General features: G+C 45.1%; 1 protein-coding gene and 1 long non-coding RNA gene across 10 annotated transcripts in view; one reads left to right on the top strand and one right to left on the bottom strand.

Moving 5' to 3' along the window:
• Positions 1–12,937, top strand: part of LOC5515566 (myosin-IIIb) — a 42,185-nt gene that overhangs the window by 25,808 nt on the left and 3,440 nt on the right. For 6 of the 9 annotated variants that reach the window (XM_032385208.2, XM_032385209.2, XM_032385204.2 and 3 more), the window contains 12 exons: positions 4,549–4,629; positions 4,939–5,013; positions 5,244–5,279; positions 5,860–5,951; positions 8,519–8,581; positions 8,886–8,910; positions 8,996–9,129; positions 10,978–11,058; positions 11,866–11,941; positions 12,080–12,189; positions 12,681–12,711; positions 12,791–12,911. In XM_032385208.2, coding sequence (XP_032241099.1) covers positions 4,549–4,629; positions 4,939–5,013; positions 5,244–5,279; positions 5,860–5,951; positions 8,519–8,581; positions 8,886–8,910; positions 8,996–9,129; positions 10,978–11,058; positions 11,866–11,941; positions 12,080–12,189; positions 12,681–12,711; positions 12,791–12,911 — 925 coding nt within the window. Of the gene's footprint in view, positions 1–4,548; positions 4,630–4,938; positions 5,014–5,243; positions 5,280–5,859; positions 5,952–6,653; positions 8,219–8,518; positions 8,582–8,885; positions 8,911–8,995; positions 9,130–10,977; positions 11,059–11,865; positions 11,942–12,079; positions 12,190–12,680; positions 12,712–12,790; positions 12,912–12,937 lie in introns of those variants that run through there. The other 3 variants (XM_032385205.2, XM_032385207.2, XM_032385212.2) reach the window with 3 other exon arrangements.
• On the bottom strand, positions 9,745–12,809 carry LOC116619894. The gene is made up of 3 exons (XR_004296917.2): positions 12,674–12,809; positions 12,051–12,497; positions 9,745–11,622 (listed from the first exon to the last, which is right to left on the bottom strand). It is a non-coding gene; the product is annotated as an uncharacterized LOC116619894 (long non-coding RNA).

Here is a 12,937-nt window from a genome sequence, read left to right as displayed (position 1 = left end):
TCTGGTGAGAGACCCCATACGCTAACATGCTAACACTGGACTTTCTGGTGAGAGGCCTCATACGCTGACATGCTAACACTGGACTATCTGTGGTGAGAGACCCCATACGCTAACATGCTAACACTGGACTTTCTGGTGAGTGGCCCCATACGCTAACATGCTAACACTGGACTATCTGGTGAGAGGCCTCATATGCTAACATGCTAACACTAGACTATCTAGTGAGTGGCCCCATACGCTGACATGCTAACACTGGACTATCTGGTGAGTGGCCCCATACGCTGACATGCTAACACTGGACTATCTGGTGAGTGGCCCCATACGCTTACATGCTAATACTGGACTATCTGGTGAGAGATCCCATACGCTAACATGCTAACACTGGACTATCTGTGGTGAGAGGCCCCATATGCTAACATGCTAACACTGGACTATCTGGTGAGTGGCCCCATACGCTAACATGCTAACACTGGACTATCTGGTGAGTGGCCCCATACGCTTACATGCTAATACTGGACTATCTGGTGAGAGATCCCATACGCTAACATGCTAACACTGGACTATCTGTGGTGAGAGGCCCCATATGCTAACATGCTAACACTGGACTATCTGGTGAGTGGCCCCATACGCTAACATGCTAACACTGGACTATCTGGTAAGAGGCCCCATATGCTTACGCGCTAACACTGGAATATCTGGTGAGAGACCCCATACGCTAACATGCTAACACTGGACTATCTGGTGAGTGGCCCCATACGCTTACATGCTAATACTGGACTATCTGGTGAGAGATCCCATACGCTAACATGCTAACACTGGACTATCTGGTGAGTGGCCCCATACGCTGACATGCTAACACTGGACTATCTGGTGAGTGACCCCATACGCTAACATGCTAACACTGGACTATCTTGTGAGAGGCCCCATACGTTAACATGCTAACACTGGACTATCTGGTGAGTGGCCCCATACGCTAACATGCTAACACTGGACTATCTGGTAAGAGGCCCCATATGCTAACGCGCTAACACTGGACTATCCGGTGAGAGGCCCCATACGCTAACATGCTAACACTGGACTATCTGGCGAGGGGCCCCATACGCTAACATGCTAACACTAGACTATCTGGTGAGAAACCCCATACGCTGACATGCTAACACTAGACTATCTAGTGAGTGGCCCCATACGCTAACATGCTAACACTGGACTATCTGGTGAGAAACCCCATACGCTAACATGCTAACACTGGACTATCTGGTAAGAGGCCCCATATGCTGACATGCTAGCACTGGACTATCTAGTGAGTGGCCCCATACGCTAACATGCTAACACTGGACTATCTGGTGAGAAACCCCATACGCTGACATGCTAACACTGGACTATCTGGTAAGAGGCCCCATATGCTTACGCGCTAACACTGGACTATCCGGTGAGAGGCCCCATACGCTAACATGCTAACACTGGACTATCTGGTGAGGGGCCCCATACGCTAACATGCTAACACTGGACTATCTGTGGTGAGAGGCCCCATACGCTAACATGCTAACACTGGACTATCTGTGGTGAGAGGCCCCATATGCTAACGCGCTAACACTGGAATATCTGGTGAGATAACATGCTAACACTGGACTCTCTGGTGAGTGACCCCATACGCTAACGCGCTAACACGGGACTATCCGGTGAGAGGCCCCATACGCTAACATGCTAACACTGGACTATCTGGTGAGAGGCCCCATACGCTGACATGCTAACACTGGACTATCTAGTGAGTGGCCCCATACGCTGACATGCTAACACTGGACTATCTGTGGTGAGAGGACCCATATGCTAACGCGCTAACACTGGACTATCTGGTGAGAGAACGCATACGCTGACATGCTAACACTGGACTATCTAGTGAGTGGCCCCATACGCTGACATGCTAACACTGGACTATCTGGTGAGTGGCCCCATACGCTGACATGCTAACACTGGACTATCTGGTAAGAGGCCCCATATGCTAACGCGCTAACACTGGACTATCTGGTGAGAGACCCCATACGCTAACATGCTAACACTGGACTATCTGGTAAGAGGCCCCATACGCTAACATGCTAACACTGGACTATCTGGTAAGAGGCCCCATACGCTAACATGCTAACACTGGACTATCTGGTGAGAGACCCCATATGCTAACATGCTAATACTGGACTATCTCGTGAGAGACCCCATACGCTGACATGCTAACACTGGACTATCTGTTGAGTGGCCCCATACGCTGACATGCTAACACTGGACTATCTGGTGAGAGGCCCCATACGCTAACATGCTAACACTGGACTATCTGGTGAGTGGCCTCATACGCTAACATGCTAACACTGGACTATCTGCTGAGAGACCTCATACGCTAACATGCTAATACTGGACTATCGCGTGAGAGACCCCATACGCTGACATGCTAACACTGGACTATCTGTTGAGTGGCCCCATACGCTGACATGCTAACACTGGACTATCTGGTGAGTGGCCCCATACGCTAACATGCTAACACTGGACTATCTGGTGAGAGGCCCCATACGCTAACATGCTAACACTGGACTATCTGGTGAGTGGCCCCATACGCTGACATGCTAACACTGGACTATCTGGTGAGAGGCCCCATACGCTAACATGCTAACACTGGACTATCTGGTGAGGGGCCCCATACGCTAACATGCTAACACTGGACTATCTGTGGTGAGAGGCCCCATACGCTAACATGCTAACACTGGACTATCTGTGGTGAGAGGCCCCATATGCTAACGCGCTAACACTGGAATATCTGGTGAGATAACATGCTAACACTGGACTCTCTGGTGAGTGACCCCATACGCTAACGCGCTAACACGGGACTATCCGGTGAGAGGCCCCATACGCTAACATGCTAACACTGGACTATCTGGTGAGAGGCCCCATACGCTGACATGCTAACACTGGACTATCTAGTGAGTGGCCCCATACGCTGACATGCTAACACTGGACTATCTGTGGTGAGAGGACCCATATGCTAACGCGCTAACACTGGACTATCTGGTGAGAGAACGCATACGCTGACATGCTAACACTGGACTATCTAGTGAGTGGCCCCATACGCTGACATGCTAACACTGGACTATCTGGTGAGTGGCCCCATACGCTGACATGCTAACACTGGACTATCTGGTAAGAGGCCCCATATGCTAACGCGCTAACACTGGACTATCTGGTGAGAGACCCCATACGCTAACATGCTAACACTGGACTATCTGGTAAGAGGCCCCATACGCTAACATGCTAACACTGGACTATCTGGTAAGAGGCCCCATACGCTAACATGCTAACACTGGACTATCTGGTGAGAGACCCCATATGCTAACATGCTAATACTGGACTATCTCGTGAGAGACCCCATACGCTGACATGCTAACACTGGACTATCTGTTGAGTGGCCCCATACGCTGACATGCTAACACTGGACTATCTGGTGAGTGGCCTCATACGCTAACATGCTAACACTGGACTATCTGCTGAGAGACCTCATACGCTAACATGCTAATACTGGACTATCGCGTGAGAGACCCCATACGCTGACATGCTAACACTGGACTATCTGTTGAGTGGCCCCATACGCTGACATGCTAACACTGGACTATCTGGTGAGTGGCCCCATACGCTAACATGCTAACACTGGACTATCTGGTGAGAGGCCCCATACGCTAACATGCTAACACTGGACTATCTGGTGAGTGGCCCCATACGCTGACATGCTAACACTGGACTATCTGGTGAGAGGCCCCATACGCTAACATGCTAATACTGGACTATCTCGTGAGAGGCCCCATACGCTGACATGCTAACACTGGACTATCTGTGGTGAGAGGCCCCATATGCTAACATGCTAACACTGGACTATCTGGTAAGAGGCCCCATACGCTGACATGCTAACACTGGACTATCTGGTGAGAGGCCCCATATGCTAACATGCTAACACTGGACTATCTGGTGAGAGGCCCCATACGCTAACATGCTAACACTGGACTATCTGGTGAGAGGCCCCATATGCTAACATGCTAACACTGGACTATCTGGTGAGAGGCCCCATACGCTGACATGCTAACACTGGACTATCTGGTGAGAGGCCCCATATGCTAACATGCTAACACTGGACTATCTGGTGAGTGGCCCCATACGCTGACATGCTAACACTGGACTATCTGGTAAGAGGCCCCATACGCTGACATGCTAACACTGGACTATCTGGTGAGTGGCCCCATACGCTGACATGCTAGCACTGGACTATCTGGTGAGAGGCCCCATACGCTAACATGCTAACACACTGGGCGACCTGTGGTGAGAGGCCCCATACGCTATTGCGCTAACACACTGGGTCACCTCTGGTGAGAGGGCACATACGCTGTCGCACTAACAAACTGGGCCACCTGTGGTGAGAGGCCCCATACGCTGACATGCTAACACACCGGGCCACCTGTGGGGAGAGGCCCCATACACTAACGCGCTAACATACAGTGTTTCTCATTATTCACTACACAGCTACACGTGGTTATTTCGCTCGGAAAGAATACAAGTGCGAACGCGAGAAGATGGATTCCAATGCACGGATGATTCAGTCAGGTAAAGATTCATCATATGGTGCTCCGTAGTACAGGCTCCACGCCGTTTAGATTGTAGCCAGCTCGGTCCGAGCATTCGGAGCGACAACCAGCCTCTGGTGCCAAATATTAAAAAAAGTATTGTTGAGCATGTTTCAAATACATATTAGCCGGATTCTAATGGTGGTGGTGATGATGATGGTAGTGGTGATGGTGATGGTGGTTGTGATAGTGATGGTGATGGTGATGTTGGTGAGGGAAATTAAACATAAACTATACAGCATGTGCCACTAGTGTTTAAGTTCATCCTTACTGTCATCCTTACTTTCAGTGTTCCGAGGTCATCAAGTGCGGAAAGATTTACACAAGCTAAAAGAAGACATAAAGCGTGAAGACAGAGCCAGAGGTAAGTAAATCTCATGATGTATCGAGTCCACCAACGACTCTATTCTCCAACGTTTGCAACCTCAGGCTTGGAGTGAATTATTAATATATCATGTGTAAATTATATGTTAATTATATATTTATATGTATGCGTAATTGACCGTCACTGTAATTCAGTCCATGGACTGCGAAAGTGAAAAATAAACTAATTATTATTATTATAACGTTATATCACTATCACTTTTTCTTTAGGGGAGAAGGTTAAAGCGGCTATTAAAATACAGTCAAGTAAGTATCGTGGATACCCCTTCCTTTCTTTCAGATCTGTGTACTCGGCGTATCTGTTTTATGTGAAGACAAACTATACCTATAACATTATTCAAGTCTTACTCTAGTGCTCATCGCTTGCTCCACCGATTATCTAAGAAAAAAATGATGAGATCGATGCGCGGTTTTGCAATCTTCGTACGCATATTTACGCGTTGTCATATTGAATCGTTGCCATATTGACTTTTTGCTATATTTACGCGTTGCCATATTGACGCGTTGCCATATTGACGCGTTGCCATATTGATGCGTTGCCATATTGACGCGTTGCCATATTGACGCGTTGCCATATTGACGCGTTGCCATATTGACGCGTTGCCATATTGACGCGTTGCCATATTGACGCGTTGCCATATTGACGCGTTGCCATATTGACGCGTTGCCATATTGACGCGTTGCCATATTGACGCGTTGCCATGTTGACGAGTTACCATATTGACGCGTTGCCATGTTGACGCGTTGCCATGTTGACGCGTTGCCATTTTGACGCATTGCCATATTGACGAGTTACCACATTGACGCGTTGCCATATTTTCCGCAGGAATTCGAGGTAACAGAGCACGCAAACACTTCCACGAGCTTCAGGAAGAGGCGGAGAAGAACGAAACCCAAAGCCTCTTCTTCTTCCAGCAGGTAAATGTTTTTTGCAGCTCATTTACAGAAAATATAGCGTCCCAGTTCAGAGGCGCGTTAAAAACACATCACTAAGCGCTAGATAAACCAGCACAACGCACTACATAAAAAACTAGCGGAGTGGAAGAATGCGAAGAAATACGTGGTGATGACAGAAAAGAAGACGAAGAAAGAAGAGTTAAGGCGAAAGAGTGGAGAGTGAGGAAGGACGAGGAAAAGCTGCAAGCACTTCGTCTTCTGCCGATCCCGTTAAGCTAAAAGTGCACTTAAGTGTAATCTCGTAGACTCCTTCTATTGCCGATCCCGTTAAGCTAAAAGTGCACTTAAGTGTAATCTCGTATAAAGCATGAAACTATTTTCTTTTCTGCACAGTCAAACTTTGTCGAGAATTTCACAAGAATAATGTCATCAAAAGAAAGCATGATTTGATTAGGTAAATTAAGAAACATTTTTTATTGGTGCTTCTTATGTTTTGCATGTGTAATCGAATCAAATGTCGCATAGTGATCTATGAGAGAATATTTGTTTTATTTTATTAGCTTCGCCACAATTGGCGGGGTAGCCGCAACAGCATGGCCATTTACTGCGGACCCTTTAAAAACTACATAATTACGAAATAGAATATAGAAAACGCGAACGAATCATTATTACTTGTGGTCGGGCGACTTAGTTTGACTGTGACTTTTACTTTATTACTTCGAGGGATCGGCAGAAGCAAAGAAAAAAAGAGAAGAGAAAGAGGGAAAAAAGAGGAGAAAAGAGGGTGTAAAGGAATGTAAGGGAGAAGAAGAACAAAACAAGACGGATTCGTCCTCTGAAGAATCTGAAGATGAATTAGAAACGTCGGATGATTCGTCGTCTTCTGAATCGGATACATCAGATGACGAATCTGATGATGATCATAAGTCAGAGAAGTCTTCAATCGCGACTGACACCTCAGAACATCCGTCTGATTCTTCATCGGATTCAGGCGATGATTCCGATGATGAGTCGAGTGACTCCGATGATGAGCCGAGTGACTCCGATGATGAGCCGAGCAAGTCCGATGATGAGCCGACCAAGTCCGATGAAGAGAGGGGTGATAAGTCCGAGAAAGATGGAGAGAGGGCGGTGGAGAGGGACTAGGCAGTCACCGCACGATAAGAACGGAACCAGGGTAGAACAAGGATAAAGTAACGGGAGAACCAGGGTAGAACAAGGATGAAGTAAAGGGAGAACCAGGGTAGAACAAGGATGAAGTAAATGATAATTATAAATATTAATAACAGTTCTTTGGACGCATTTTGCTTACGCCTCAATGCGTTTACAATTTAAAAGTGAAATATATGTATATAAAAATAAGTATATATGTATATAAAAAAGGACATCAAATTTTACATTGTATAGAAAAGTAACAGAAAAGAAAAAAAACTGTAAATCTCTAAAATGTTTTTATTTCTTTTATTCGAAGAGAAACGTTTTCAGTTGGCTCTTAAAAATGGACACGCTAGAAACATTTCTTATAGCGGATGGAAGGTTATTCCACAATTTAGGGGCGGCTATAGAGAAAGATCTGTCCCCAAAAGTTACGTTGCGGGAGCGGGAAACAGTAAGCAGTCCCTGATTGGCTGATCTCTGGGATCGTAAGGCTAGGAACGTAAGGTTTAAAAAGATCACATAAATATTGGGGGGCGGAGCGATTTTGCGTTTTGAAAGTAAGCAGAAGAATTTTGAAAATTACTCTCTTTTCAACCGGACGCCATTGAAGTTCTCGTAGGATTGGGGTTATATGATCTCTGCGCTTAGTCAGAGTCACAAGTCTTGCCGCAGCGTTCTGCACTTTTTTGTAATTTGCTAATTTCAGTCATAGGAAGACCATATAGCAAGCTGTTGCAGTAGTCTATCTGAGATGAAAGCATGAACTAGTCGTCGTTCTGTGTTGGATTTGTTTAGGTACCTTCTAACTCTTCCAATATTTGCTAGAGATAACCAAGCTGATCGACAAACGCTGTTTATGTGACTAGATATGGGTAGATTAATGTCAAAAATTACACCCAAGTTACGAGCTTCCTGGTTGGCAGTAACAAATTTGTTACTAATTGTGTGATGAAGTAAAGAGAGGACCAGGGTAGAACAAGGATGAAGTAAAGGGGAGAGTAATAGAGGGAAAGGACATTAAATGAAGATAATTATAACATGTTAAAAAGAAGTAAAAGAATAAAACGTAGAAGAGGAAGCAGGAATTAGAAGTATTGGCTGTGGAGAATTAGAAGAGACGCCCAGCAAACGAAAAGAAGGGAATGGAAGAGGAGAAAAGTGATCAATGTTGAGAAGATGGAGAATAAGCCGAATTGATAAACTGATGAATATAACAGAATAGCAGTACAATAAGTCAACGACATCTTAAATCACAAGTATTGTAATAAACACGCTCGCCATACATCCGCCGCACGCATACACGAGCCACGCCATACACGCGTCACATTATCGCATAAGGTCACGCCATCTGCGGATGTCACGCCATCTGCGGATGTCACGACAAGTGGTAGGTCCGCGCGGTAACCGCCACCCTGCTGCACTCTTTTTAGGTGATTGATTCGTCAAGCAGGTTTTTCGACCGACAGCGGCGTCAAAGAAAATTCAAGGCTCCGGTAGGTGATAAACGACAAATGTGACGCTATTTTGTCGGTTTAGACACGGCATGTTTGACCAGTTTACTGACGAGCTGGGACTCTCAAAGACGAGATCATCAACACGAAAAATGCTCTACTACTGGGAAGTGCAAATAATGCTACGCCTTCCCTTATCAAACCCCTGGAACTTGTAGCATTAATGGTCCAAGGGTTGTCATGGATTGCGTGGACCACCCTTTCCTCTCCAACCTTGTAAATGAGGGCACAAGTATCTCACTGTTTGCGTGGCATTTGAGTTAACTCTGTTTACTTATTCCACCAGATTGAGCCTGATCCAAATAAGCAACGTATGTATGAATTCCATTTTCTCCTGTGTCTTTTGTTGTGCATTTATAGATAACCAATGACTCACTCTGTTTGATAAACGTTTAGATTTCGACCCAGTAATCGGCCATAGACACATTCGCTCCAAGCAGGGCGAAACACCTCTTCGCATTTCCATGATCGACGAGTTGGACGAGATCGGCTCGCAACAGGAGACGCAGAGGCTCATCTTCCTTCAGCAGGTAACCGCCCCGAACCGTACCGCTCCAGCCCTTGCAGGTATTTCAATCAAAGAAAGGGCTTTCTTTTGCCCTTTTCGGAGGTCCAGAGTTATCGTTTGGTAGGTTTCCAGCTAAAATCATGACTTTTTTTCAACCAATTGACATAGTGCTTCATTCCTTATCCCATCTGGTGTAATGATGAAGTTATTTGCTGTTTCTCAGACTTGTCCATGGATTTATTAAAAGAGGGTAGGAAACATTGTATACACGATAACATTACCACTGACTTGAAATCAACCAAGTCACTGAAACGTCCATATAACCTTTGATTAACAAAAAATAACAATGTAAATAATGTAATTATTAAAAGCATCATTCCTGAACTACTAATGGCACAAGACCAATAGAAGGAACCTGTCCTTTGATCAACAGGACGAGACGTCGCATTTATGATCACGACTGGCTGCATCCTCCATCCTTACTTACTCAAGTCAACTTCTAGGTCTAATTTCGACATTCACAACATTGTAATCCAATAACCATAGGCCTAACTGTATAAATGAATGAATCCATTAATCGTCTTCAAGAACATTCTCTTGCATGTCTAACCTAAACAACAATAACGCACCACTGATAAAATCTATAAGAAAACAAATTTTATTTCGCAATTCCTTCTTTACATTCCTTCTTTATATAAAAATGTGTATTTTTATTTTTGCATAATGACTTATTTGTTTTTCGGGGGAAATATAGAGATTTATGGAGATGGCCAGGGCATAAATCGCCAGGTTTTATAGTTAGGCGCCAAGCTTGTAGAATGATAACTACGACGCGACATACATACAGTCGCTAGGTTTTATAGTTAGGCGCCAAGCTTGTAGAACGATAACTACGAGGCGACACACATACAATCGCTAAGATCCATATTATTTTAATTGTCCAAACTGCCCCTCGAGCACATTTGATGTAATCTGGTCGTCACTCGGGTCGAGTCACTTCCTACTGATTATTTGCGTTTTTAGTTTGCAAATCTAGGACACATGCATGGAGTAACCAGAAGCATGAACTCTGCATTTCAGTTTTGTCAATTAAAATAGGAGTGAACATAATAAACTGTATGGGTGTGGAAAGTATTTCGTACCATGTTCATTTACTTGATTTCCGCCATGATATTTAAAGAGCCCTCGTCAGCCACACAGTTGCTATTGTTTTCATTCAACAATGGAAGACACATTATTTGAATATACTTCATTCACCGAATTCAATCGCAAATGTCTGAACAACTCAAATCAGGCGATTGAATTGGATTCCCCCTAGTAATGTGCAAGGCTGACAAAATGTTGGCTGACAGAGACTTTTAAACCACGATTTTATCTGCCTCATGTGAGAACTTGCACTCGCTTATTACACTCGGAGAATCCGTGTGTATAAATAAACAAGCGTAAACATACAAGTCTTGAAATCTGTAACACTCTTGTTTCTTGCCTGTGAACATTCACATGGCGTTCAGAAATCGTTTATTTGTTACCAATGAAGCACTGCAGGTTACAACACGTGGATTCTCCATTGCAATCTTATTTGAAATAGTTGAATACTTGGAAGTTTTTTTATAACTTTAATAGATTACCTTGAGTGAAGTAATCTAGCTTAATTATTTTTGAATTATAATGTTTGACTGGCACACTGTCTTTTTTAGAAAAATTTAAGTTTAGGATTAGTTAAAACACACTCATGGTTTTACTGATTTTGCATCCCACGGATGTGTGTTACGTGTAGACAAATGCCACTATAGTTGTATAGTGTACTCAAAGTGCTCTATGGTTTCTATGAGCGATAAACAACAGTGAGATGTTGTTAACCTTTATCCAGGCTGAGAAGTCTTGGAATGACTTTGTGAAGCGGCTGGAAACCCACGTACCCACTGGCCCCATCATCGACCCGAACCACTGGGTGAGTGCTGTATTTTGACTCAGTAGAATCACAGGTACCCCAGTGAGTTAGGGCGCGGCCGTACCTCTCACCTCTGACTCAGTAGAATCACAGGTACCCCAGTGAGTTAGGGCGCGGCCGTACCTCTCACCTCTGACTCAGTAGAATCACAGGTACCCCAGTGAGTTAGGGCGCAGCCGTACCTCTCACCTCTGACTCAGTAGAACCACAGGTACCCCAGTGAGTTAGGGCGCAGCCGTACCTCTCACCTCTGACTCAGTAGAACCACAGGTACCCCAGTGAGTTAGGGCGCGGCCGTACCTCTCACCTCTGACTCAGTAGAATCACAGGTACCCCAGTGAGTTAGGGCGCGGCCGTACCTCTCACCTCTGACTCAGTAGAACCACAGGTACCCCAGTGAGTTAGGGCGCAGCCGTACCTCTCACCTCTGCTGAAACGGGCTTGGTTTCTGGTCAAGGCATGAATGGTATCTTTCTGTTTATCGCCCCTGAGCTTGACTGGTCGAACGTATGTGAGCTTACTAAAAACTTGTGTTCCTCTGTTCCACAGGGGAATTCTTAATACCTAGGATTTAAAATGTGAACCGCTAAGAAAATGGTCCTTTATAATTTATTAACGTTTCCTTCGTCTAGTCACCTATTTCATTGTTTTCTGTGTTTGTTTTGTAGCGCTTAAAAATACAGCGTCCCTGGCATAGCATTTGTGTAATTTTCTCATTGTAGTCCATAAGACGATAATACCAGTATTTTCAGTTACTTAACCACGTGATTTAGGCGCTTATAAAAAAAACGCTCTTCCTCTTTTCAGAGTCCCTCCATGGTAGGCGTCCGCGTTTTACCGCAAGAGGAAGGACGTAGGGAGACGCAGTTTTCCATCAGACCGAGTTAGTATTAATCTTAATGTAACTTGTTACTCTTATTTCTCCCATCTGCCTACCTGTGTTTTGTCATGCGTTCCCCCCTCCCATCCCAGCCTATCGCCCTGCCCATTACCTGATCACTACTGCTGTCGATGTTGCTAGGAGAGACTTCCTACTCTGACATCCACACGAAGTCGTCGCATCGGAGTGAGAGGTCTTTCAGGAAGGAGCTGTGGTCGGCCGCTGACGAGGCGTATCTGCGGCACTTTGCAGTAAGTGTAGAAGGTGGCGGCTATTGAGGCGTATCTGCGGCACTTTGCAGTAAGTGTAGAAGGTGGCGGCTGACGAGGCGTATCTGCGGCACTTTGCAGTAAGTGTAGAAGGTGGCGGCTGACGAGGCGTATCTGCGGCACTTTGCAGTAAGTGTAGAAGGTGGCGGCTGACGAGGCGTATCTGCGGCACTTTGCAGTAAGTGTAGAAGGTGGCGGCTATTTGTGGAAGTGGTCGCCAAGAGATGGTTCTAAGGCTTCGAGTGTTTTTTACATGGTCTTTCTCTCTTTGGCCTTATGTCACAGTTCAGCTGCAAAAATTCTATTTGATGTTAGCTTTGAAAGTTTTGACTTTCAAATTGATTAAAAACTCGCTGTTCCGATTAAACGTTATAAAAACGACAAGGAATGTGGGTTCCAAAACTTGAATAGTACTACACGGGTCTATTGACTTGAAATTGTTTAAGACTCGTCGTCTCTTATTTACCTTTCAGGATGACAACAAAAGGGACGTCGTAGCAATGGGTAGGCATGGCTTTCTTGCTTCAATCTTTTGTTCGTGCCTGCAGAATGTGTTTACTTAGTGTCAATCCCCTCTTGCTAGATGGAGAGCAGCGCGTGAAAGAGATGATGCTTCTGGTTGACGGCCTACCCTCGGACGCCGTCAAAGACCCTGCATGGCTACAAAACACATCTGACAGCGAAAATCAAGTGTCAAGAACGAGGTTCGACAACGAAATAATAATATGAT

The sequence above is a fragment of the Nematostella vectensis genome, chromosome 2 (genome assembly GCF_932526225.1).
Source record: "Nematostella vectensis chromosome 2, jaNemVect1.1, whole genome shotgun sequence".
Taxonomy (NCBI): domain Eukaryota; kingdom Metazoa; phylum Cnidaria; class Anthozoa; order Actiniaria; family Edwardsiidae; genus Nematostella; species Nematostella vectensis.
This window is presented reverse-complemented; position numbering and strand designations above follow the sequence as displayed.